This window comes from Xiphias gladius, chromosome 12 (genome assembly GCF_016859285.1).
Source record: "Xiphias gladius isolate SHS-SW01 ecotype Sanya breed wild chromosome 12, ASM1685928v1, whole genome shotgun sequence".
NCBI lineage: Eukaryota > Metazoa > Chordata > Actinopteri > Istiophoriformes > Xiphiidae > Xiphias > Xiphias gladius.
Genome location: NC_053411.1, coordinates 13,719,462 through 13,746,981, shown reverse-complemented (window position 1 = coordinate 13,746,981; position 27,520 = coordinate 13,719,462). Strand labels below are relative to the sequence as shown.

The following is a 27,520-nucleotide window of genomic DNA, read 5'->3' as shown; positions in this document are numbered from 1 at the left end:
CGGACTCGGAGGCTCGGCGCCGTCCTCGCACGTAACCGTTGAAGTCTCCCGGACGCCCAATTAGACGGCGGACAGCGCCGCGCCGCACCTGTTCCCCACCTTCGGAGAGAAAGGTAAGTTGGTTTCGAGGCGGAATTTGGCGTTGAGCAAAGACGTGCTTGGAAAAAAAAAAAGAAAAAAAGAAAAGAAATTAAACTAAATGAAATGAGGGGTCAAGGAAGTAAAAACGCGCGGGGAGTTCCCGGAGAGTTGGCACACGCAGGCTTGCTGCAGTATCTGTGTTGATGCCCCCCCCCCCCCTTTTGAGGGTCTCTCTCTGTTGTCAAGTTCAAAGCACGTTGGCGTTTGTTGTTTTAACGCGGTTTCCGGTCAGCAGGGGACGTCTCGGTAAACAATGGTGCTCGGTGATTCGTGCACGTGTGTGTGTGTGTGTGTGTGTGTGCCCCCCCTCGACGTTCAAGCTCTGCCAATTAATCGGTTGGTGATCGGGACAATGGCAGACCTGTGGTACTGGGGTATGGCAACCCGGGCTCTCCCACAGTTCAGCCTGTCTCAAAGCCAGAGAAGAGAGAGAGCCTCAGTCTCAAGAAGGAAAGAAAGAAGAAAGAAATGGGGATTTTCAAATTGTTTCAGACTGGCATTTAAGACGCAAAGTGTAGGTGTTGTCATTATTGCCAGCCACAGGATTATCCTCAGGTTGTCAGAGGAGCTTTTGTTCTCACTGTGTAGACTGTCATCTGCTTTTCTTTCAAGTTTAGTCATTAGAATCCGTCTTTTTTTTTTTTTTTTTTTGGAAACATCCGAGTGCTGCTCTGCAGCTTCTTCTTTAGTCTGGAGAAAACGCCTCCAAAGTGTGATTCTTTGTTTGCACAAGCACTTGTTCAGTTTGGTTTTTTTCCTGCAGCTGCTGCTGTCTCGACCTAATCAAATCCAGCACCCATGAGAAATAATTCAAATCACTCAAATGTGCCTTTTTATTTTTTTATTTTTTTTATTTTTTATAGCTTTAGGGATGAACTAATGTCATTTATCCGAATGTGTTTTGGCAGACACGCACCTCCATGAGCCAGAGCAGTGTTCAATTAGCCACTCAGACTTTTATTTTTTAAGTATCTTGATCTCTTGTCTCCCCTCTGAGGGCAAAGTGAATGTAATCTCACACCATTGGACTGTTACATAACTTTAAAACTGAAGTGCCATCCTGCCTGCGTGGGAGTAGATGTGATGTTCCCACTTCCTTGCTGTTCCTTTGCTCGTTAAATCGGAGAGGCACGTTACTGTAAGTGGCGTTTTGTGACTTTACACGACTGCCGATTCCTTTTTTTTTGGGGGGGGTTTCCATGCGGATGAGACCCCGAGCAGGACTGACTGCTTTACAAGTCCTCGCTGTGACTATGTAGCCTACCTACAAGAAGTCTGTGATTGTTGAGTGAGGAACGACGTGTTAATTTGAAGGAGGCATGACCAAAATGTGTGTATATATTTATGTGTATGTGTTTGGGGGGGGCCGCATCCTGCCCTGTGTTGTGTGGGAGGTGTGTGATCGCAGAGCGCCCGAGCATGATGCTCAGAGCTGTTGGACGGAGTTCAGTCCTTTCGCAGAGCAGTCTGTCCGCGGTGCTGGAAGTGGTGCGCGGACAGACATGTTACAGTAACCTGACTCACGGACATGGGCAGGCTTCCCCCATCACGGCCCAGGAGCCCCGCCGTGCCACCGTCGTTGCAGCACAGCACAGGAGCCCAAAACGAGCTTCCTCAAGCAAGTGTCCACCATTTTGAACGAAGCCGGCAGATGCTCAGACGAAATGAAGGCTGGCCTACGAGAAAAGCTCACGACTGCGAAGCGTTTGGTTATTTTTCGGTTGAAGGCCGTCGCTCACGAAGTAAAACCGCTCTAGATGATAAATGCACTTTATAAATACCCACCAGTGTATAGTTAAGTAATCTTACACTGTCTTATTACTGAAAGCTGCTTATCTTTAGGTCACAAGACCTCATCAAATAGAGTAAAAATATAAGCACTCTTTTCAACTTAATCCTATTGATTTTTGAATTTCATGGGTACCCTCAATTTCCTCTTAATTTTCAGGAAATTGTCTTAATAATTCCCTAAATAGGAGCAGGTGTGTAACTGTTCATTCTTTGTAGATTCCATGGAGAGGGGTTACGTCATTTGGTAGTAAAGGGGAAAACGGAGAAACTGTTGATAGATACTCACGCATCATAGGGTTTTCCAAAAAAGAGCCCAATATCCTGAAAAGCAGTTGGACAGAAAAATGCAGAGTATTTTAGTGCGGATCTCTGTCAGTTAAGATATTGTTAGGAATCTAACATGCATGTTAATCGCTGCTTATGGACCCAAATATTAGGAGAGGGTACTTACCGACCAACAACTATATATTTTCCTTATAATTAGAAACAAATCACATCCGCCTTTCTGGGAAAATTGAGAAATGTATGGCCTTTACTGCATTTTGTTGTGAAATGCTCATTTAACGCCCTCTCTTGTTTGAAATCCTTACCCTTTCTCCTTGTAAGTTTTGTGTTTGTCTAACTGTTCTTAACAACAGATAACGTATTTTTTGCTTTTTAGTGTCCTGTGTACACAGGGCGCCCATGCCAGCGAGAGTGAACCTCCCTTATTTGACCAGCCTGTATAAATAAAGTCTGGATGAAAAATGCCCTAAGAATTAAAAGTTATATTCAGGAAGTTAAAATGAAATCAAGAAACCTGTAAAATGAGGCATTTCCGACTTTGGATTTTTTTAGTGATATGAGGCGTGGAAAGGAACAGTTCCCTTTTTTTTGTCTTAAATTGCTCCCACGTACACAGACTCTGTGGTTAAACAAGTCATATCCCAGCAGAAAACAATACAGACCATTGATATATAAATAATTACAATAATACATCAATACTAAAGTCCATCCTGCTGTGTTTCTGCAGTGGTTAAGACTTGATATCACCACTGTGGGTAAATAAATGCTCTGCTGCCTCAACTACGTGTTCCCAGGCCCCCAGAACCGCCTGGCTGAGCCCACATTCCAGCCACAGAGAGCCCCATCTTCAACATATCGATAGATCGTCTGCATCACAGCATCGATGGTGAAGTGACGGAACGTGGAGGTTTCCCAGGCAGCTGCTAGCAGCTTTGAGATGTGCTGAAAACGTGGTTAAGTTCAGGTTATAACACCACTTTTGGTTGCTATAACGAAATCAGGAGGTGGTTCCTTACTGTCAAAATCCACCTACGGCAAAACTTTTGTTTTATGGCGGCTTATTTTCGTATTTTTCTAAGGCAAGTCTGGTGGATAAATACTCCAGTGTGACTTCAAGCTGAGAAGTTTCAAGTGTAGTGTGTGTAAAATGATTGATCGATACAGTATAACATAAAGCATTATGATTTGGTGTCAGTCCTTTAGAACGTCTTCTTCAACAGAGTGATTCCCTAAATGTGTGCGCTTATTGCCCAGACTCAAAAAACACACACCTGATTGGCCTAACCCAACACACCCGAGCTTTGTTGCACAGATTTAATGCAGGCTTTTGTCCTCTTGTGGTCACTCTAACACAATCTGAAACTCGCGGATGAAAGTGATCCCTCATTGTCACTGTCAAGACCACACTCAGAACATTCATACGAGGGAGTAGAAAGCCTTGAGAGGGCTGGAAAATTAAATCAAGTTCACATGTCAGGCATTTAGAAAGATGCACAAAAAGTCTTAAAGGCAAAAACAGTCATGACATCCCAAAATCCTACATATTTTCTTTTAATTCATCATCATGTGTGTGGTATCATCATGTTTTTTCGTTTTTCTGTGGACCAAAACACTGTTAAAAAGATTGTTAAACTGGAAATTAACCAAAAAAAAAAAAAAAAGTCTAGGAAACCTGTGCTGCCCCTAACTTCATAAAATGTCTGCTCATTACACCCCCCCAAAAAAACTTAAAAAAGCCCTCAGTTTTTTTTAGAGGTGCTATTCACACTCACTCACCGAAAACCCCTGACACAGCCCAACGGTCCTTTACCGTCTAATGTTTTGTCTGAAGTGCTCCTCGCGCCGATCTGTCATTAGTCACACTGTGAATCACACAGAGTCACGCAAAGGTCAAAACAGATCTGAGGAGGCAGAAAATGCGACGTTAGAAAACCTTTTCAAGTGCTTGCATTACAGACTGCAGCTGTAACTGGAGCCCAAGGACATATTTACATTTCTCTGTCACTTCATTATTATTATTTTTCTTAAAAATGTAAATGTTGCCAAGCAATTTGTTTTTGGTTTTTATTATATATATTTTTATATATAAATAAATAAAAGCAAGGTTGAAATATCTGACAGCTTGGAGAAGTGAGCGCATCTTGGAAAAAGTTGGTTTTTCGGTTTTGACAAGAGACAAATGGATAGATCCGGACTAGAGTGTTAATCTGGCAAAGCTTTTCCCATTTATTATAAACAAAATTAGATTTCAAAACTCATAGATTGGGGGGCCTGCTCAGATGGCCGGATTTAGCATCGCAAGCCATGTGCAGCCTTTCCAAACAAGCTCAAAAACCGTCCTAGTTTGGGTCTCATCCCATTGCACTTCATGCTTTTGTGTTTCCCTTAAATCCAATTTATTGGTACTTGTACTGGTACAGTACTTTTTGTTTTATTTTGATACAACCACATTGTGACTCCGCAGTAAGAAATTAAAAAAAAAAAGTTTTAAATTCTACACATAGTGGCTTTACTCTCTGTTTGGTATAGTTTCGTTCATATGTAAACTCAAACTAGAAATAATGTACAAATAATATGAGATCATTTTACTTAAATTATGAAAAAAATGAACTGAAGGTTTGGCTGGTAGATTTAATTCCTATATCCTACCTAGACGGCTCTACCTATATCGGAAAATTTCTACAATAATATTGCGACAGTGATTTCAACCACATCACCTGAGAGCCTCACACTCGTAATTTGCTTATTCTAGGAGACCTTCTTTGACCATGGGAACTCGAGCAACCTCTAATTTCGCTTTAGAGCGTCTCTGACTGAGGCCCATTTCAAAATTACTATATGCACTATTTCTCTAGTCCTACCACAAGACAAAAAAGGGGTTCTCTGTGAACGACTTTATGTACTAAGAGTGTTACAGAGTCAAAGCAGTTTTCTCAGAGTTTGGATCCGGTGTTGGTTTAATTCAGTTAAGTGTCACACTGCAGAGAAAAATCAGGAAAGACACCGGACAAACATGACAGGGAGTAAAGATTTTATGAGACCATGATGGATAGTCTATAGCATGTCTCTCTTTTACACACACACACACACACACACACACACACACACACACACACACACACACACACATCATTGGCCTGGCAGGACTATTTGTGACAATGCCCCTTCTGAATCACTGCACCAGCTATTAACTGACATGCTTCTAAAATATAACAGTTATCTTAACAGTTCTTCTTCTCCTCTACAGCACAAGTGTTGCTTCTGACTCATACTAATGCCTTTGTACAACTTCGTGAAACACTCTCACACACACACACACACACACACACACTAAAAACACATTAACACAGCTCTCACTTCCTTGTCACTGCCCTGAGCGCCACTGCCACGGCGCTCTTGCAACAGGCATCGCAACGGACACCTGTCGTCAGCCAGCAGGGCCCCCGTGCCCACTGTTGCCCCCTGTGGATACTTATAGCCCACTGCAATTATGCCGTTCCATTAGTCATCCTACGCATGCAGTGATGGGATGCCGGCTATACTTAGCCACCATTATGGCCACTCTTGTGCAAACAAGAGATTTTACAGACTGATGCTTGTGGTTGGCGTCAAACACGAAGAACAGAGATGAGTAATGAGTACACAGTCGCTGTTGACTTGTGTTCGACAAAGTTTGCTGTTGTTGTTGACTTGTGTTTTTCACAAAGTTTGTGTGTGCAGGAACCACCTCGTGCTCATGAATGTGTAGTCAACTATTATTTTGCAAGTTTTTAATGTTAGAGAAATTTACCTCATAAGGTTAAATCTGGTATCCACCTGTATAGAGAGCTGCCACCCCCCCCCATAGCTATTTTCAACAAGTTCAACATTTCAAGACTTATGCTTATTCTCTTTTTTCCCAAGTGTGATGTCAAAGTCTCATTGGAGCTAAAGTTATTTACAATTTACATGTCAACTTCATGTTTAAAAAAAAACCCAAAAAAACCCAGTGTCACACAACCAGCAAATGAATTAAAACGGTCATTCAACTGCAAAGCAGGTTTGAAAATACATGACTTGCTCATTATTTTCCAGCTCAACGCTGTTCTCCAGCAGTGCCGCCACCAGGCGCCAAATTTCGCAGTAGCAATTTCCTGCGAATGAGTGAGCACGTTGATTTACAGAATCCAGGGGAGCAGAGGCTAAGCTAGGAGAGGGGGCAGGACGTTGGCTCTTTACGTTGAGAGAGTTGTAAAGCACAAAGACCGGCGTGATTACCATAGTTGGAGTCTCTCCATACCCACCCCTGAAAAATGTCGATCTACTTGTTGAGGTGCAGATGTCGTGGCTGAAAATGCACAAGCGTAAACTCGAGTTTTTCGATTGCTAATTTGAACAGACACCACGTTTCTGCACCAGCCCTGCCGTCTTTGCTGAACATTATTTTCAGTTGCCTGTCGCTACTGCAGAGAGTGACTGTTTGTTTCTCTCTGTCAATCATAGGCGGTGATATGTGTGTGTGTGTGTGTGTGTGTGTGTGTGTGTGTGTGTGTGTGTGTGTGTGTGTGTGTGTGTGTGTGTGTGTGTGTGTGTGTGTGTGTGTGTCTCAGATTTAAAATGTTATGGGTTTTGACACTTTGACTTATTGTGAGTCATTTCCTCCAGTGCAATTGTGTGAATAGGTTACAGCTATATTGTTTTTACAGCTTCCGGAATTTGATGCAGAAATGTAAAATAAGGAATATAAGTAAAGTGAAACCTGTTGGAAATGATTGAGATTGTTAATTTGTCTGAAGTAAATGGTACTGTAGACATGCAGAAATGACAATTTTGACACTATTTCATCATGTGGGTTTGAAAATTACTAAGAAAAAGACAAAAATTAATCATAATCAAAGAATCTAAAATCTCTAAGGGAACCAAAGCATAAGAAATATCATAATATATAACAAATGAGATGATTAAAAAAACAAAAAAAAATGTCTGACGGGATATGTGCTTTGCTAACTGCCTGCTTAATAAAGTCTCCAGATGGAAATGCCATATGTAGGATGTGACAATGAGCAACGTTCACAACATCGCTGTCTGTTTTCAGTATCACTATCATCGTGTTTACTGGCTGGAGGTTACACCGGTGCAGAGGGAAAAAAAAAGTACCCCGAGAGTTGTGAAGGCTCTGCACCGCACCTCAGATGATGAGGCAGAGGCTGGAGGTGGTCTGTAGCGGCACCAGCTCTTTGTCGAGGGGGTGGGAGATGTTGTTTCCTCCGCATCTCCCCTCTGCTGCTGTCTCAGGAGTCTCTCCGACTGTCTCTGGACTCATTTTGTTATGTTTTGTCTTTCCAGTACAGTACAGAGGATTTATCACTGAGGTATTTCCATTGCAGCCAAAACCTGTGCTCTTTTGCTCTCGCTAGCTCCATCATTATGGCTCTATCCACCTACACGTAAAGCTCAGCTGAATACGAGTTCATGTGCGTTCTCTGGAGGCAATTAAGATGCATTCTGGGAAATGTAGGAAATCCGTTACTGGAGTAGAAGGTGGAGAGTCAGGTTGAGGCAAAGTAAAAATATTACACACAGACCTAACTCCATTTATTGAACTTTACAGACTGAGTGATCCACGGGTGAATTCTACCTTTATAGAACCATTTCCATATTTGCATATTTTTATCATTTAACTTTAACTCGTGTGTATATTTTTGCTTTACTGCTGAATTCCTTGTCTTTTAAATAGATTTAAATCTTTCAGGCTGCCATTGTTTTTTTTTGTCCACGATGGAGCCCATGAAAATCAATTTTAAAAAACTTCAGGTTTTAAACAGTTGCAACTTGGATGATGGAGTTTTGTGGAAGGCCGCTACAACTCAGAACGCCACTGCACCACATCGTGATGTACAGTAAGTCAGAAAAGAAGCAAATTAGTTTTTTTTTTCTTTGATTACCTGTGTTAGGCAAGTTTTACGTTTCTCCAAGCTGATTTTACCCCTTGAAATACATGGAAACCAGTGTCTCCTTGGAAGGTGAGACATTTAACACAAGACTTCTGGTGTGCTTTGAAAAAATGGGCTGCAGCAATTAAAAAAAATACGTGGCACAATTTTTGTTTTCCCCCTAAAGCGTTCAAAACCATGGGTCCAATCCTTCAATATATTCCCGCATCCCATGTGTTTACGTTGCCTTTCCGGCACACCAGAGCAAACATCCGGTGGTGCGTTCACGGCGGTTTCTTGCTCTGCTGCAAATCGACGCTGAGCTGCAGGTAGTTCTCCTTTGCAACACCGGACAAAGCTCTTCACCAGACTCCCGTTCCCCTTTTCGTCTGCCTCACCGATGCACAGCCTGACAGAGCTGTCATCGGGGAACATGGCAGGAGGTTGAGACCATTGATCCCTTGGGGGCGCCACTGTGCGTTCTCTGCAGCCTGTTAGGGCGCTGGTGTGGAGGTGGGCTAATTGCTTCCAGCAAATCTGGGCACCATGATGTTGTCCATCTGCAATAAGGCTAAGCTGCTCCATGAGCAGCTGCTCACTGTCAGGGATCTCTCTCATCCCACACTCTTCCCTACAAATTGAAAACTCTGTCTTTTTGTTATCCTTTTATTCACGTCTACATCTAGAGTGACGTAACTTCTTCCTCATCTCCAGCAATGGAAGCCTTCTATTTGTTTTGAGTCTTATTTAACCAAAACGTGCACACATCTCTTTGGCAGGAACAGGATGTTGTGATCTGATGAGTGACAGGTGGTGATGTTTTTGTGATTCAGGCATACAAAATCAATGATTTATTTGCACCAATGCCTTCAGCATCTGAAAAACTGCCAATAGGAAAGTGGAGTTCACCACTGATACCTATAGCACCTGTTGTGTTTTCTCAGATGTTTTAAAAATTGTCTTTTGTAAGTGTTTGAGTCACTCCTTCATCACTCGCTCAGCCAGCACGTCGGTCAGTCCGTCCTTCTGTCCAGTGTTGCAGTTATGTTCAGATCTCTGTCCAAAATTCTTCATTTAGCCGGGTTTTTTCTTGTCCGTCAGTCAATATTTGCAAAATAAAATCTGATGTTCCCTTTCCAAAATACTCATTAACAGCCTGCTGATTTTTGGCACCGTAAACGGCTACTCCAGTTTCAAATATATGGGTCCTTTCCCCCTCTACTGGTCCTGTCTGCCAGAGGAGGGGGATGTAATTTAGGGTTTTCCCAAATTCCACTTCCCTCTACAACTCCCCACAGATTCCCACTACTGGGCACAGCACTCCAATTCCTCCCCCTCCTCCCTTCCATCCGCCCCCTTCTGTCAAGTCATCTACTTCTTGCTAAGTGCTCAGTGCATCCAGCAGCATCAGTTCTGGTCTATCCCTCTGGGTTCTCAGCCGCTGCTGCTGCTGCTGCTGCTGCTGCTGCTGGAGCCCGAAGGTGCAAAAACACCTTGTTAGATATACAGTGTACGCCTCCTTCTGCTTATTACATTTCCAGGCTGCCACCTTGAACTGCAGCGCCGAGGGCCCACTGACAATGTGATTTCCTTACCCAGCTTTAATTTTCATTCCCGGCTTTTCTCTTGTCTTTTCGTCATTTCATCTTTTATCTTATCTCCTCGGTTTCTCCCTCTCTGTGTGTCTCTCTTTCTCTGAGGGAATTACATAACTCTCTGTGTGTGTGTGTGTGTGTGTGTGTGTGTGGGCAGCGTTGCATTTTATGTAAGGCAGACCTGGAAATGGCTAACGAAACACTTGGGTCTTGCTCTCTCTCTCTCTCTCTCTCTCTCTCTCTCTCTCTCTGCTTCTCTTATACTCTTGTGTGGTTTTGTGTGCGGTTGGCTATTCAGGCTGTGGATCTGCGTGGTGGCTGGCTTCAGATATACGATGGGGTGACTCCGCAGGCCCACTCAGAGTCACACACGCTCTCACACAGCTTCTTTTTAAAAGCACACCTTGAAATCAGAAGTATTTGACTGCTAATATGAAGATGATGATGCTTGTTGACTTGTAGCGCTCATCTGAAGTGTATCTTTGACAGATTACAGTTTCCTAGGCTTACCACAGAAAAACATCCTTGGACCAGCCTCTTGGTGATTAGATTTAAGCTTTACAGTATGTTTCACTTGTACAAGAGAAGCAGATTTGAGGACGAGGAGTAATCAGTGTAAACTTACCCCAATAAAGAGCAGAACAGAGCCACAAATGTTCCTCTAAACTCTGATACACTAGTATGACTTTGCTCTTTGCTTGGAGAGGGGGGTTTAGAAAACTGTGGATTCTTCTCATTCTTAAACAGGTTAAAAAAGTTTTTCCACAGTTGTTTTTGCTAAAGTCTTACAGCTCTCAGCAAACCTGTGAATATTATGTAACACCAACCCCCCCCCCTTTGATTCACATCTGTTGTACTGGATTCGTAACCCCTCTAATGCTATCAACCATCTACTGTTAATAGTCCTACAGAGTGGAGAATGGCGGATGGATAACTGCTTTCCACGTGAGGAAGGGGAGCCTTATGTAAAAGATGACAGGCGGTGATGAAAAACTTGTGTTATTGAATGAAAACAATATTCATGCATTATTTCAGAGCAAAATAATCATTGCTCAGAAATTAACTTTAGATTTTGAAACCTCTGATGTGAGGGAGGAAGTGACTTAAAAAGATACAGATTATTAACGGCATCGCTGTTTTCTTTTTCTTATTTTTCTGAGAAAAAGTGAGGTCACCGAAAAAAAAAAAAAAAAAGAAAAAAAAAACCTTCCAACAAATAAAAGTCCTCTGACACCCGGAAAACCTGTCACCCCTTTAACGTAATGTGTGTGCATGTTTATGTGTGCGTGTGTGTGTGTGTGTGTGTGTGCGTGTGTGTGTGTGTGTGTGTGTGTGTGTGTGTGTGTGTGTGTGTGTGTGTGTGTGTGTGTGTGTGTGTGTGTGTGTGTGTGTGTGTGTGTGTGTGTGTGTGTGTGTGTGTGTGTGTGTGTGTGTGTGTGTGTGTGTGTGTGTGTGTGTGTGTGTGTGTGTGTGTGTGTGTGTGTGTGTGTGTGTGTGTGTGTGTGTGTGTGTGTGTGTGTGTGTGTGTGTGTGTGTGTGTGTGTGTGTGTGTGTGTGTGTGTGTGTGTGTGTGTGTGTGTGTGTGTGTGTGTGTGTGTGTGTGTGTGTGTGTGTGTGTGTGTGTGTGTGTGTGTGTGTGTGTGTGTGTGTGTGTGTGTGTGTGTGTGTGTGTGTGTGTGTGTGTGTGTGTGTGTGTGTGTGTGTGTGTGTGTGTGTGTGTGTGTGTGTGTGTGTGTGTGTGTGTGTGTGTGTGTGTGTGTGTGTAGAACAATTTTCACAGGGATGTAAAGCCGCTTTAAAATGTTTTTACCGAAGTTTGGTGAAGGACAAGTTAGTTGAAACCCACTTTCAGATGCCTAAAAGTTGCCTAAAATGAGAGGTTATGATGCCGAACATGAACCACAACTTCTGTTTCAAATCTGGCCATCAACCTATGTTGCATCTTTCTCTCCCCTGAGTTCCAGTCACCTCTCCACTAAAGCTATTTTTAAAAAAATTCCCCAAAATCAGCTTTCGCCTGCGATATGGGACAGAAGATTTGCTTTTCTGAACCGAAAAATTAAATTAAATCTGACAGATTTGAATGTTATTCTTTATACGGCAACACAAATATGACACAAATCTGATTTGTGGTAATGCAGTCACAGTCTGATTGGTTATTGCGAAAGTTTTACGTGACAGCATGGTGTTCATCATGCGTCCTTGTAGATTGGCGCCACCAATAAGATGGAGGAAAGCTGAGATGAACAGTAGATGCTTCGTATTTTATACGCATCCTCTTTCTGTATTTGCAGTTAGAAATAGTATTTGATTTTAATATCATTTGTTTACCTCTGCAGGAGCACGCAGGACAAATTAAAAACATGATGTCAGAACAGTACTATCAGCAGGGCGTGTACGTGGAGGAGCTTACATGTGTGTATGTTCATCTTTACGCACACGGCTTTAACTGTATAAGTGCACTTGTGTAGGACGTAGGTTGCACTTCAACTTCAAGGGGCACGGCCTGAATGAAGTGAATGAAACTCTCGTCAGCAAAATCATATATATTTTACATATTGTAGGTTATTACTATTGTTAATAGTTGCATCCTAAATGCAATTTATCTTCAATGAAAAAAAATTTAAAAGACACATAAGGAAAATCTGTAGGTATGATAAACTATTTAGTCAATATGAAACAGTGAACCATTGCTAAGTTTAACTCTTGAAACAATTAGCTAATAGCTATTAAGATATGAAAAACAGCAGTCTATTTTTTGTGTGTGCATAGATATAGACATACAGATTACAAGGGATACAACTTTATTTTCTTATGACTTCTTCCATCAAACCCCACCTTTGCTTCGAAAATGCAGAATGGGTAAAAAAAAAAACAAACCAAAACTTTATTTGAAGCTATAATAACTAAGTTTTTGTACAACAAAATCTGTGTTTCAGATGCAGGAGGTGGGCAGTACCCAGCGAGGCTCTCAGCGGGCCTTCAGCGTCCTGGATCGTCTGCTGCTCACACATCCTGTGTGGCTGCAGCTGTCGCTCAACCAAGACTCTGCCCTCTACATCCTGCTCAGAGAGCCTGTTGGGGTGAGGACCGATCAATCATATTAATCCTAACACCTTATGAGGTAAAAGAATACAGGAATACATTACGGGCCTATTTCTACGAGGAAAATATTTTCCCTTTATGTTTTTTTTAATCATTTCTCAAGTGCATATTACCAGTTTTCTACGTGAAATTGTGGGACTTAGCTGAGTGATTATTTAAGATGTAAGAGTTATGCATCTTTAAACTGCAATAAGCTTTTTCTTTGTTTTTTATTATTTATACCGAAGACAAAAAAATTAATAGTTCAACATTTAAGGAAATATAATCATTACATCTAAAATGCTGGTAGTTTGTTAACTAAAGAAAGATCAAACAACATTTATTTTGTTCACATTTTGTATTATGTACAACGATGTATGGGATATAACGAAGAAGCCATTTTGGAAAATATATATAAAATATATATATATACATAAAATATATACAATATATTTTTTGCTCTTTGAGCGTGAGATAAAAAGACTGATACAGCTCTCATGTTTGTGCTTTGGTACAGAGTTGAAGCTAGGAGGCGATTAGCTTAGCATAACATAAATACTAGTTCCAGAATCCACTTAGCAAGACCTTTAAAGCTCACTAATTGTTTTATGTCTTGTTTGAATAAACCACACACAAACAGAACATATCTGTGCTAACAGCAACCTTCACGCGCTGAAGGCTGTTTCATCCAAGCTGACGTGAAACACAGATTTTATAATTGCTATGTGCACCATTTGGTTTCTTCTCCTCTGAAAAAAATCTGAGAAAAAAGACAATAACATCCCCTGTACTTTACTGTTGTTTCGGTGCCTCCAGACCTTTCTGGTGCGTAAATGCAGCGCCAGCCAGAGGAAGGTGCTGTGCTTGAGAGTGACAGCGGACAGAAGTGCCTCCTCTGTCAAGGAGTGCTTCATCTGTGAGGAGGACTCCAGTGAGTATAACACCAAACTGGATGAGCGCGTATTATCCACCTGCAGCTACAGACACACACGTAACGCTGCACTTCTCTGCTCAGCCTATGGGTTTGCAGTGTAGTGCAGTTCATACACTTAATGGGTGAAGTGATGTGGGTCGGAGAGGATGGGTCCTCCAAATTTTTTGCAGCAGCTTTGCATGTTTCCTGGTAAATTTGAACGAGTCTCCCACTGCCTCCGAAGCTGTCAGTCAAACTCTGTCTGTTCTCTAACCAGCATTCGCCTTGGAGAGCTCAGCACTCAGCTTCCCTGACTTGTGTCGACTGGTGGCCTTCTACTGTATCAGCAGGTAATGTATTATATCAACTGATACACCAAATGGTCCAAAAGTTCGTCCCTGGAATTTTTTTGTCGGGGCTGTTTTTCATGGTACGGGCTCCATAGTTACAATTAGGTCTTAGTGTTACAGATATTATAGACAATAGAGTGTGACAACAGTTTGTGTTAGGCCCAGAACTCATTTTCCTGGTTTGGTGGGGAAAGATTTGCAAAGAGCCCTGACTGTAACCCTATCCATCACTTTCGGAATGAACTTGAACACTGACTGCGAAGCCAGGCCTTGCCACCCAGCATCAGTTTTGAACCTAAGTAATGGTCATGTGGCCAGGTTCAGAATCTCGTGGAAAGTCACAAGAGTGGTGGCTGTTATAGCAGCACATCAATGCCCATGGTTTCGGAAGGAGATGTTCATCGATCACATACGGGTGTAATGTTCTGGTTTTCATATACTTTCAGCCATGTAGTGTACCTGATGTCATTCAGCCCTCGCACATTTACAGCGGGTTCAATTTATTTTATTGTTGATTTTTTCTTTTTTTTTCTCCTTGTCTGCAGGGATGTGTTGCCTTTCCCACTGGAGCTACCAGAGGCTATTGCTAAAGCCACAACTCACAGGCAGCTGGAGGCCATTTCACACATGGGACAAGGTACGGTCACTGTAGACTTCACCCTTTTCTGGCTAATTATTAGATACTTTACTTTGTCACTTGCCCTAAATAATAATAATTCCTTTTCTAAGATCTTTTTAGCTGCACTAGTGGCGTCGCACTAATGACACTGTCAATCGGTCAGTCCACCACAGGTCTGGACGAAAATGCTGGATGAATTGCCATGAAATTTGTCACAGACTTTCATACCCCTCTCAGGGTGAACTGTAATAACTTTGATGATCCCCTGACTTTTTATCCAGCATTACCAAAAGTTTTCCAAAATTAAAATTTTTCCAGTACTTTATGACCAAATATCTGCAAAACTAATCACATTCCCATCAGCCTCAGACGTACTTTGTGTTTAGAGCTAATTAGGGAATGTTTGGACGCAAACACGCTGAACTAAGATGTTGAACATAGTGGACATCATACCTGCTAAACACAAGTGTGATAGCAGTGTTGCTGTGAGCATGTTAGCATGCTGACGTTGGCTTTAACCTCTTTACATTGTACATTGGTCGACTCCCTAACCAAATGAAAAAATTAAAAAAAAAAAACTAGCAAAAAGAGAGTAAAAATGTTAGTATATATACAAAATATTGCCAAAAGTTTTATACCTTCATTTGGTACATAAGAGTCGGTGATGTTCCTCTGCAAAAGAGATTCTTCAGCAGACGAGCTTTAAGGAATTAAAACATATTAGTACAACATCACTGAGAGAAACAAAAGTAACAAATAAACTCAGTACTGACTTAAGTAGTGACTGCCAGGCCGCATCGATTTTAACAGCGGGGTTGCGAATTCATTATGGCGAAAAATGATGCAGAATGTGTCACTGACTGCACCTCAAACGTAACAGGACTCTGTCTCGCCATGGTTCTGCAAATTCAGTCTGCTCAAGTCAGCTCACAGAAGAAAAACTTTTTATTCCTTTGTGTTTTTTGTGTATTGCTCTTTTCAAAATGCAAAATGATTTTACCTCAAGTTTTTAAGCACAGGAAGCAGCCTTAAAAGAAGAAATACTGGTTTTATGTACTGCATTTTAACATAAATGATTCATTACCACATTAATTTAAAGAGCCTGTATGCTGCATTTTACATTGTAGTCTTCTGATTTGGATATGGTGAGTTAATATCCCTCTTATTACTGAGTCCTTAATTGAAAAAACCTTCTTCTTCTTTCCGTCTTCCCTTCACCAGACTTCTGGAGCTCGCCGAGTGCTTCAGACATCCAAAACGGACCGGTGGACCCATTGGCATCGACCAGCGCCAGCCAGGCCCAGACAGTGGTGACCCAGGACCAATGTGCCCTGCTGACCCAAGGCAAACAAGGCAAAGTCTGCTTCATCAACCCGCTGTTCCTGCAGCTGGAGGTCAGCAAGGTTAGTAGTGAAGGTTGTGTGATTATCTGAGCTTTTATCGCTCCCTTTGAGGACTCCTCTTTTGGAGAGTTTGGTGCATTTTTACCTTAATTTAAAGTTTGTACATTCCTTTATAAAGGATGATAGAGCAAGATTAAGAAAAACCTGTTGAAAATGTGTTTTATAACTTGTGAAAATTTTTCTTCTGTCACTGAAAAGTGCTCTAAGGCCATCTGACTGCTAAGCTGACTGCTATTCACTTTGCACTTCACTTTATTCCCTTCATTTCCTGTTCAAAAAGCCAGTGGCTCTCGTGTTGAACCCGCTCTTCCTTTTCTATAGCAGCCACAACTCACAAACCACAGTGCCTCCAATAAACGGCACCGCTTCAAGCGCAGCATGCGGCTCCGGCTCTCCGAGTCCTCCATGAATTTGTCGCTGGAGGGGGTCGGCTCCTACTCGCCTCCCCCCTCAGTGGAGCAGCCCGCTGGGCCAGAGAAGCTGCAGAAGGCTGGCACTAACCCACAGAGGAGAGTTCATGCTGGGGCAGGGATCCTGAGGAGAACCCCGGCTGTATCGCCGGGTTCTGCAGAGGAAGAGGACATGATGTCTGCCTGTGTGCCCGAGGTAATAAGATTAAGCATAATTATTTGCCTTTCAGACCATGCCTACACTGATGTGGATACATTTGAGCACAGTGTATGTGTTTTTTTTGAGAGCATGTTGTAAAATATGGTTCCAAACCCACTCAAGGGGTCGCAAAGTAAATCTCACGGGTCACAACACAATTATCGAAATGGGAAAACAGAAAAAAATATTTATGCTACACTAAATTAAATTTTTCAGACAATCCTGTCCAATAATGACTGTCTGCATTTTTGCATATTAATGGATCATTTTACCTCTTTAAGGCCTCTTAAAGAGGGAAAAATAAAATCACCCTCTGGTTGACCTCGTCATAACTGTTTCATTATCCACTTAGTTGCTGACGGGCTCAGACAGTCAGTTCTCCATCATTTACTCACCAGAAAGAAACTTTCTTTTTTAAAGTTTTTAAGTAACCCCTTTGTCTTTTGTCATTGTGCGATTCATCCACTAATAATGTTTGTGTACACGCCAGAAAAAGTAATAAATAAAAATAATAATACTAATTAATAAAGTTATCACTTCTCTCCTGGTCAAGACATCTGCCAAGGTGGAAGAGTCTCCGAAGACCCAGCAGTCAGCCCAAGCAGAGGAGCCAGGCATCGAGGTTGCGGTTCTGGCCCTGGACCGCCGCGTGGCTCCGTCCCTGGCCGAGCTCGACAGCAGCAGCTCCTTCAGCAGTATGGATGAGGACAGTGACTGGGATTCAGATCCAGAAAGCATGGTCCAAACCCAGAGGTACACCTACCCGCGCCCGCCACTCATGCGATCCCGAGGCCGCGGGGGGCTGCACCGTATGAGTGAGGCGTTTGTGTGTTTCTTTGCTCCGGACAAGCGGCTGACGCGACTGGTGGAGGAGCTGTCCAGAGACAGGCGCTCCATCTTCGGGGGCATGGTTCAGGACTTCCTCCTGGCGCAGAGGGAGGTGCTCAAATCCCTGGCCTCATCTTCTTCATCATCGTCCTCTTCCTCATCTCTTGTGAGCTCTGTGCAGCTCCTGCAGGGTCTGCGGCTCTTTCTGTCCCAGGCAAAGTGCTGCTTGCTGGACAGCGGAGAGCTAGAGCCTCCCATTGAAACCCTGGTGCCAGAGAACGAGAAAGGTGAGCAAACCAAAACCTGGTTAATGTGTCAATACACAAAAAATACTCACATCAAAGTAAAAAACCTTATAAAGTATTTGAACCTTAGCTTGAACTATGACTTTGAAACACAGACTGATGACTCAAATGGCTTTTGGACTCCCAGAAATGCATAATTCTTGTGACACAGTACGGTTTTGCAAAGGAACAGGCGCAATGACTTTCCACTTTCATGCACATATTAAAGTAAATTAATTGCACAATGATTTTCATTACGGATCAAGTAACTCATTCAGTTGTTCCAGATGTTTTAAAGCTGTTTATCAGAGGAGCTGAAATTATCCAGTGAAGGAATGTTCCTGATTAATTTAAGATATTAATAAAATACAAAGTTATATGGTAGTTTGGTAATGTCTGGTTACTAATTTATATAGTATTACTTACTGATTTACTAACATTAAAAAAGTACAACTTCTAAACCACTGACAAAGTATGCCCTTTTAGAAAGTCCCTTTAAACACACAGTACAGTATACCTGTATATCACCAAAATTATCACCTTTTTGTAATTTTTGTTCAAAAAAATGTGAGTCTGGATGGACAGTTTCAATGGACCGTTTGAGTTCTTACAGTCAGTACAAAAGCTGGACGAACTAAATTAACTGAACTGAAGTGGGATGGAAATCATTCACTTTAGCTGCAGAGTTATGACTGAAGACAAATACAGTAGCCAAAGGGATTTTACAACCTGGCAACCCACAGGTGGTCCTTATTAATGGTTTTTTATGTATATATATATAAAGAATTAATAAATTATATAATCTTGCAGAAATACATGTAACATCTCTGCATACCAAGAACCAATGCGAAATCTCTGAACAATCCTTGTTTTTTCACTTATGTGCAGTCAAAATGAATCTCTTATAAAGTGTGCTTCATTAGAAAGTGTTTCCAATTAAAGTAAAAAAAAAAAAAAACTATTTCAATGGTGGAGTCAATTTACACGATTTAAATGCTTTTGGTTTTATCGGCAAAGAAACTCAAAGGAAGTCAGCCTCACTGAGTGAATTATTTAATTGAATTTAGCAGACTGTGCTGGATTACATTCTGAGCTTAATTTCAACCTTGTGAATTTTTTCATATGTGTGCATGATTAGTTTATCACATCAAATCGAGGAGACAGTGACTGCAGCAGGGGACCGGAGGAGAGAGAGAGAGAAATGTGGGAAAAAAAAACTGTACTATTAGAAAAGACTGATTCAATAGACACAGTGCCAGAGGACGCAGATCTATGGAAACAGACAGCCTTTTTTGTTAGATGGTGGGCTGACCAGGATCCAGTGTAAGGCACTGTCAACACAAAGTAGTTTGCGTGGGGGGGGTAGAGCCTCATTCACTGGAGCTCATGTTGTCTCTGGTATTTAGAAAACAGCATTAGGAAAGCCCTGCACGATGCGCCTGCACTCACATCCATCGAATTCAAAGTGTGATTCTTCTCATTATTGCAAAGACATCGCAGGGTGCTACTTTGGAGGGATCGCAGTTAGATCGTTTGACACAGCCCTGTGCGTAGGTTTCTTTTCTTTTCTTTTTTGGACTCCTTTGTGTGCAGCTCAGTGTGTGTCTGCAGATGTGTTTGTGTGTAAATGCGTGATGATGGATGGTTGCCTGGCAGTGCAGAGGCTTCAGGGGGAAAGTGGTTGGCCGCTGCCTTCCTTCCTCCCTTCCTTCCTTCCTGCGCTCTGATTCTGATTTATCTCGCATTGCGTCGGTGGGAGGCATTTGCATTTTTTTTTTTCTCCCCCTCGTTTATCATAAAAAGATATCACAGTCCCACGCTCACTTGAAGAGCAGCACGATTCAGGGGAGGGTGGGAGGTAGGGATAGAAATAGACGGGTTACTCTGAAAATGTAATCAGTTACAAATCTGTGAGTAATAGCTAAAAAAGTCAGCTTTTTTCAAGACTAGCCAGTAACTGCCAAGGCTGTAATCAAATTACATGTAATCTGTTGCTCTTGAGAGCTGGTAAAAGGAAGAGACATGCCGGGATTGAGCAGAGAGGGTTGTGGAGATACGGAGGTTGGAGGGCGTGAATGATTAAATCACAAGGGGGAATGATATAGTGTGGTAGATGTGGGGAGATGTTGGGGTATTATAGGGGAGGGAAACGTGAAGGATGGAGTGGAGGGAGATGAGGATATTGATGGACTGACTGGAAAACAGTGTACTCTGTAGAATTGTTTCCCACCTAGTCGGGACTGCCCACTGACTGCAGGAGAATCACTGAGTGTGAGTGTGTTTCCACGTGTGAGAGCATGCATGCATGTGTACCGTACATGTACACGAGTTTCTGTATTACATATCACTGTTGTCAGGCCAAAAAAACAAACAAAACAAAAAAAAACTTCTTCATAATGGTTGTGTTTTCAGGAGCAGAGAAAAATTAGAAAAATAGCAGTGTTTTAGCTTACGGTAACTCCTTATTCAGCATTTATAAGCAGTATAAAAAGGTTTTATGAGTAGTTTATAACAAAATATATTGTACTTTTTAGGCATATATAAGGACATTTTAAATGTTTATTAATATACAATTACTGTCAACAATTATAACTTCTCCTATGAAGATTTATTTCATATCATGCATTATCTGTTTATACAGCAGCCTCCACTTAGTTCTAGTTGTTGACAGACACATTAAAAAAATAACTGTAATATCAGTTTACAACCACACTATAGTGTGTCATAAATCATTTATTAAAAGTGTATATACTGCTTATTAATGTTAAATGGGGGACTTAAAGTAAAGTTTTATGGAGCAGTCTAACATTTTGGGAAATACACTTATTTATTCACTTTCTCTCCGAGAGTGAGACGATCGATACCGCTCTTGTATCAGTGTGTTAAGTATTACGCAAGAGACATAGTGTGATTAGCCTAGTTTATAAAGACGTGAAACAAGGGGGAAACAGTTAGCCTGGTTCTTTCCAGCAACTCTAACGGTCGCTATGTAGCATGCGGTATCTGCTTGCTAACACGCTAATCTGTACACAGACACACTGAGCACGGTGCGACACTTAAGTAAAGTTTACCTCTATTTGTTTGTTCTGTGTGAGTGGCTCACCTCTCAAATATTTGTGGATTAGCAGGCAATGCATGACTGACCAGCAGTGTTGGGCAGCAATGCCTTATTTAGTAATTACTTTTTTAGTAACAAGTTAAAGTAATGTGATTACTTTTTCCAGTAACGAGTAGCGCGAAATTCAGTAATTACATTACAGTCACTTATCCTAGTAATGCTCTGTTACTTTGATATTTGGGGGTCAGTTTGTTTGCTGTCTTATTGATGATGATGATGATGATGATGTTGATGATGATTACTGAGGGTGGGCTATTATCAGCCAGGTGCCAGGTCATTCAGGAGTCACCCAGTTCTGTTTTGAGTTGGACGGGTGTGTGAACTGCACAGCTGATTCCCAGAGACTCATCCTCACAGTGGGGTTCCCAGCCTTTGGTACCATCATGCCTATACTCATAGACAGATTAGCTATATGCCCATAGTATTTGCTGTAAATTACAGTGGTATGTATTTTTGTTAGAAAGATGTGGGGTTGATTCAACTTTTTTCGGCCATAATTTATGATTTGTGATTCTGGATTACATCGCCTTGTTAAAGATGTGTGTGTTAAATAGAAGTGCAGAAGAGTATGCTTGTATATCTTCTTCTTGTCATGTGAACTCACACAACCATTTAATGTAATTTGTCAAATTCCGTGTTGTGTGATCGAATTGAATCCGAATATGAATCTAAACACAGGACATTGGGGAACATTAAAATATAAACCAATGGGCATTATTTGTTGAAGGTTTGTCAACTAGTACAGAGAGTAAAAGAGTTAAGAGTTACACAAAATAACGTGAGAAATATATTTAAAAAAATATTTCCGGCATATATTGAAGTCATATACCTGTAAAATTAGATAAAAGGTGAAAAGACAATTTTTCATCATACAACTAATTGTATCCTTCCTATATGGATGATAGATTTTGCGTTAATGGTAGGCTGAAGCAACTGCAATTTAGAAATTACAGGGATGCAAAACGTTTGTGTTGATTATTTTTCCTTGGTATGTACAGCATATTCTGTGTTGATTAAATTAAAAAATGAAAACATTTACAGTTTATTCACCCATGCAAATCAATGGGACAAACAGATGTCCCCTACAAACAGCAGTATAATTTTCCTGAGTGCTGGTCAAATGCAGGCAATGGCTTGCTGTACAGCAAAAAAACATTTCTCTCTACCAACAAATGACCAAATAAATAAAAACACAAAGGCAATTCTATCTCCGAAAATGTCTCACAGCTACAAGAAATGTTCAGTTTCAGTCCTCCCATACAATGAGCCCCCATCTCTGTCCCCAGACCTGGCACTGGAGCGAGCCATGTTCTCCTGCGTGCTCAGGCCTCTGAGGTCGCACCTCGAAAAAGCCCTGGTGGCGTTGCACAATCAGGACGGCTCCAGCCAGCGTCTCTCCCAGAACCTGCTCCGTCTGAAAGGGGACGCCGCCATGGAGCAGCTCGGCGTGCAGACGGGTGTCCCGGACAGCCGCGAGGTGGAGAGGGTGAAGCAGAAGCTGGGCCTGATGCAGAAGACGCACTCGCCCATCGACAAAGTGCTGCTGCTGTTACAAGTGTGCAAGTGCGTCCACAAAGCCATGGGGTCCTTACATGGTGAGATTTTCTTTTCCTGGGATTTTAAGGATCTACTGTAACTTTAAGAACAAAAACAGCTTTATTAGTAGCAGCCCTTGTTTAAGAACTACACTACTTTCAAGTTCTTGCACTCACAGAAGGAGATGATCAATCAAAAACCCGAAAACTGGAAATATTTCAATTGCTTTACCCTTTTTAAACATACCGTAGTTGCTCCCTGAAAGATTGCGTGTAAAAAGAATGAAGGTCAACTATCTGTGTTTGCAAGGGCGAGTGTATTGTCACTTTCAAAAGCTTCAAACGTCAGACATACTGCATCTGTGTGAGCTGTAGCACGATCTGTCTGCTTGTTATCACGACCTGAAGCTGCTGTTGGCAGGAAATTAATTCATCGTTATGTCAGTGCAGTCAAATTTGGGGCATAATTTTGGTATTGTTTGATAGTAACTTATTGCATCTTTATACTGAGCTGATATTTACAAAGTCCAGTTAGATTGGTAACTACAGTAGGCTAAATTTATGCTCTTGTATGTTTGGAAAACACAGTTAGTGGGGGGGATTGTTTCATGACTTTTCTTTATATTTGAAAGGAATTGAGTAAAAACATAAAAGATTCAGTGAAAGATTTGGTCCAAATTGGTCCAAAAAGACCAAAAGACAAAGTTCGTCTTAGTGAAGAGAGAAAAGACAAATATCTTCCATACATTACAAGAATATATCAGTAATTCAATTCAAATTGTCAGCACAAAGTGTCAGAAAAATCTAAAACAATAGCCTACTTTTGCACTTAAACTGTCCTCCTGTTACTTTCTCTGCAGGACAGGAAGTGAGCTGGGATGACTTCCTGCCATCGTTGTCTTACGTAATTGTGGAGTGTAACAGGCCCCACATCCTGATAGAGGTGGAGTACATGATGGAGCTGCTGGAGCCCTCCTGGCTCGGAGGAGAGGGTACGATCTTTACCAACTGTCTGATATAGCCCAAAAATGTCATCTGTTCAGGAGCTGTGCTTTTACTTTGACCAAATTTGCCAGATGTCCTTTTCAGTTGTTAAATACATAACAGATCATGATGTCCTTCTTTGGAAAAGATAGGACTACCAAGACTACCTTGTGCGACTGCCCGCATGTATACTGTAGTTTTTCATAAAAGATGTGACAAGTTTAGGACTTATATTGTAGCCTGTTTGGTGAAATACATAATTAGTTAATCTTGCATTAATTGATAATTTGGTTATTTGAGGAAATCAAAACAAGCTATAAACAGAACACCAATTTATTATCACAGCGTGATTTAAAATAGCAGTCGCCTATAGCAGACATTAACATTCATTAAAAGATGTTTCTGTCCGCCTGATGAATCTAAGTGCAATATTAACCCTCTTTTAGCTCTGTTTTTGGTCTCCACCATCTCATGAAGGAAATATGCCGCTAAATGCTCCACTAACCAGTCGCTAACCTTTTCTAACTGTTTGGTGTTGAGTAAGTAGTGTGTAGTGGGTCTATTAGAGCTTTTTTGATGAGAACAGCAGTCTGCTTTTGCTGAAAATTAGGTTGATGAGAGTGGTGAGGGTGAACCAAATATAATTCTCTTTAGGTTTCTGTAAGCAACCTTTTGTATTACACATTACCTAATTAGATATTTCTCTATATTATTAAATAGTTACTTCTACCTACTACATTAGTAATACTACTAGTTACTGGTACTTGCACATTGATCACTTTGTGTTTACTCAAGACTACTCTGTTATTCGTAGTTTTTAAATAGGGAATAGAGCATTTAGGGAGTAAATGAAACAGCAGCTCGAGAAACTGAGTAGAACAATGAAGTTTTCATGAATAAAGTCCAATATTACAAGCACAGATTAAAACTATGTAGTGTAAGATTTAGTACGTTTTGTTTTTTTTTCTTTTAACTCTTTCTACTTCTCAAGCCCTCTACACTTTTTGTTTTGCTCCCAGGTGGGTACTACCTGACTAGTGTGTATGCTAGCCTTTGTCTGATCCAGAGCCTGGACGGGGAAAAACCGTTCTCAGGCTGCCTGACGCTGGAGGCCCAGGAGGCGCTGAAGGAGTGGAGCTGCAGACGGAGCCGGGAAGCCCAGAGACAAAAGGAGAGCCAGCAGAGCCAGGTGGGTACCACATGCTCTGATTATAGTAGTACACCACAGAAACACTGGTAGCATTATGTGTGGGTTTGTACAGTATAGTGATCTACTCTATTGCTGTCACACATGGATGCCCCTACTATTTGTGAAGTGTAGACTGATGTGCAGACAGTAGGAACTCGTGCTTATTATGCAGTGAAATAATTCTACGAGATGTTCTCCAGTGTACCATGTGAAAGACATACTGTAATGGCAAAATTAAATTAAATAAATTGAACTGTTTTATGTTAAAGTTGCTGTTAGTGAAAACACCATGTGTGAAACTATGAAAGATAACTCTTTATGGTTACAGGAGCATTTGCAGAGGAGAAAAATAGTCACATGGTAACTACACTGGAAGGGTAGAGCAATACAAAACTCCCTCAAATACAGACTGGTGCCAAAAATTGGTTTCAGGGGGCTGAATGTGGATCAAGGACTGTAAAATACAGCAATCAGTAATGTAATGTGATTGTTTTTATCGACAGCAGAGGTTTTTTACTCTCCTCTATTGCATATGCCTCAAAGGTCATGACAAATCTCAGACAGAACTGGCGTTTAACCGCATAGTGTCCACGATTCAAATCTCTTACCTTTTAATGGATAAATCTAACCTGAAACTGTAGTTTTAGCTAGTTAGAAACTAGTTAGAACTGTTTCTTTAAAATTTGGTCGATGAATGTGCGATGCTGAGTCTTTACACAGCTTGCTAAGATTTTTAAAGTCTTCTACGGTGTACCTGGCTTTAGTGAATTTTTACTTAAGTTACCTGTCCTGATATCCAGCTTAGTTGTTACTCAAAGTATCATAAGTATCATCGACACATTTCATAGTTCAAACTTGAACCTGTTTGATGTCTTTCAAATGGCACAAAAAACACAAACGGCAACCAAAAAAAAAGGAGATAATCCATCCAAAGAGGTGAGACGTTACATTAATTACGATGATGTGCGCTGAGCAACATCTGATTGTCCTATATATGTAACAATGGCAATGGCAGGTGGCGTAGAACCAGCAACAGCGACCCATATTTGATTCAAGGTGGATCTCAGGTATTACTGTTGCTGCTGCTGCTGCTGGGGGAAGTTGAAGACAGTACTCACATTTTCTAGAGGTCAAGAAAAAGTTGAGGATTTTCAGTCAAACAGTAGGTCATCCATCACAAGTCAGACAACACACATGGGTTTCCCTCTTTTCCGTGCAAAAACATTTCAAATTCATTTGGGGGGATTAATTTTTAGTCAGTTTTAGAGGTAATCCGCTGATCTGGGGCTGCCGGCTTACGAGGGGGCATGCACTAATGCGAACACACACACTGACTTTTACCTACACTCTCCTATTATCACACTCCCGGCCCCAGATTGGTATAACAGTCCACCAGATGCCATGGGCGAAAGGCATTGTCATCTACAACGTTTCTGTCTCGTCACGTGGTGCCTCTCCTGGCTTCAAATAGCCGATCTAACTCACCCGGCAGCCAGATTTTCCACTGACACAGGCGGAGATCAGTGAGCCAAGTGCTATGAAGAAGTGGGCGGTCAGATAACATGAAATTTATTGAGCCGCATCTACCCATCGAAGCAGGCAAACACAATATGCACACGGACAGCGAGGAGCTCAGTGACTCTGTAAGTTTTGATGATGGAAAACCTGTTGATTACAATTCTTTTTTTTCTTTTTTTTTTTCTTGAGCATATTTTGCCACTTGTTCATCTGTGTGTTTGTGTGTCTGAGGGTGTGTGTGTGTGTGTGTGCAGGAAGAGTAGGAAGGGTGGTGTGTGTGTTTTTGTGTGAGGCAGAGAAGAGGATTCTCACTGGTTTCTCAAGGTTGGATGTTTGGTAAAAGGATTATGCTCAGTATGTTTTCATTGTGTGTGTGTGTGTGTGTGTGTGTGTGTGCGCGCGTGTGTTTTAAAGAGAGTTGTGAGGGCGTCTGTAGGTGGTTCAATCTGACATTATATAATAGCTTAGGTACAGCACCGTTGCTGATAAGTGTTTGTAGAGTGGCAATTGTTGAGACACTCGTTAGTTCTGTGTTTGATCGCTTTTTTTTTTGTTCTATGTCAAAAAGTTTCTGTTTGGATTAAAGTGCAGAGGGAAAACTTCAGCAGAACAACAAGGTAGAGCAAGTTTAGTGGATTATATTTTATGACTTTGGACGTGGACATTCTCCAGTGGATTCATTCTGGGAGTTTGTCAATGAAGCTGTAACATGCAGCCGGGAAAAAGAGCAATTTCATGAGGATGAGTTTCATATAAAGCTCTTGGACCGGCTGTTTGTATGTGTGGGAAGTAGAAGCTTTTTTTTTTTTTTTTTAGAGAGAATTTCTTTTACGAACATCATTTTGGCTCATTTATTGTAGTGGATTATCAGCCTGTGTCCTTGCACAGCTCTCACTCCTCCTCTGGCTCCATCTCTCTCTCCTCCCCCTCTTTTGCCCTCATTCCATAAGCCTCTTGACCTCTGTTTTTCCTGAATACAGTATATTTTCACTCTTTTTTTCTTTCTATCTCTCCTCCTCCCTCCTTCCCTCCCTCCAGAGGTGCGTTCGGATACTGTTCCAGGACGGGGAGCGGAGCGCCATTCGGACGTTGCAGTGGAGAGCCGGGGAAACCAGCCAGGCCCTGGCACAGCTGTGTGCCACCACCTTCGGAGTGTCCGACCCGCAGCAATACACCCTGTACTGGCGCAGCGGTGGTGAGATGAGGGCCCTGCCGCCTCAGGCTCAGCCCCAGGACCTGGCCAGCCACAGCGAGGGAGGCCCCTCGCTCTCCTACCTGAGGACCGACCACGACTTCAGCAAAATGCGTCGGCTCACCAGAGGTGGCGCCGTGGACCTAAGCGAGTCGGTGTGTGAGGAGTGA

At 41.8% G+C, this 27,520-nt stretch overlaps 1 protein-coding gene across 1 annotated transcript; it reads left to right on the top strand.

Annotated features, from left to right (window-relative positions):
• Window positions 1-27,520, top strand: si:ch211-168d1.3 (ras and Rab interactor 2). The gene is made up of 12 exons (XM_040141194.1): window positions 1-113; window positions 12,664-12,807; window positions 13,625-13,739; window positions 13,999-14,071; window positions 14,617-14,708; window positions 15,912-16,093; window positions 16,415-16,699; window positions 17,256-17,817; window positions 22,219-22,527; window positions 23,328-23,459; window positions 24,471-24,640; window positions 27,197-27,520. The coding sequence occupies exons 2-12, from the start codon at window positions 12,664-12,666 to the stop codon at window positions 27,518-27,520; spliced, it is 2,388 nt and encodes a 795-aa protein (XP_039997128.1). The 5' UTR covers window positions 1-113.

What these genes read in the sequence shown, in the direction of transcription:
- si:ch211-168d1.3 (XM_040141194.1), top strand. Translation starts at nt 12,664, where the DNA reads ATGCAGGAGGTGGGCAGTACCCAGCGAGGCTCTCAGCGGGCCTTCAGC. An exon ending in AGCCATGGGGTCCTTACATG is followed by an intron (nt 22,528 to 23,327) that starts GTGAGATTTTCT and finishes CTTTCTCTGCAG; the next exon opens with GACAGGAAGTGAGCTGGGAT. An exon ending in AGGAGAGCCAGCAGAGCCAG is followed by an intron (nt 24,641 to 27,196) that starts GTGGGTACCACA and finishes CCCTCCCTCCAG; the next exon opens with AGGTGCGTTCGGATACTGTT.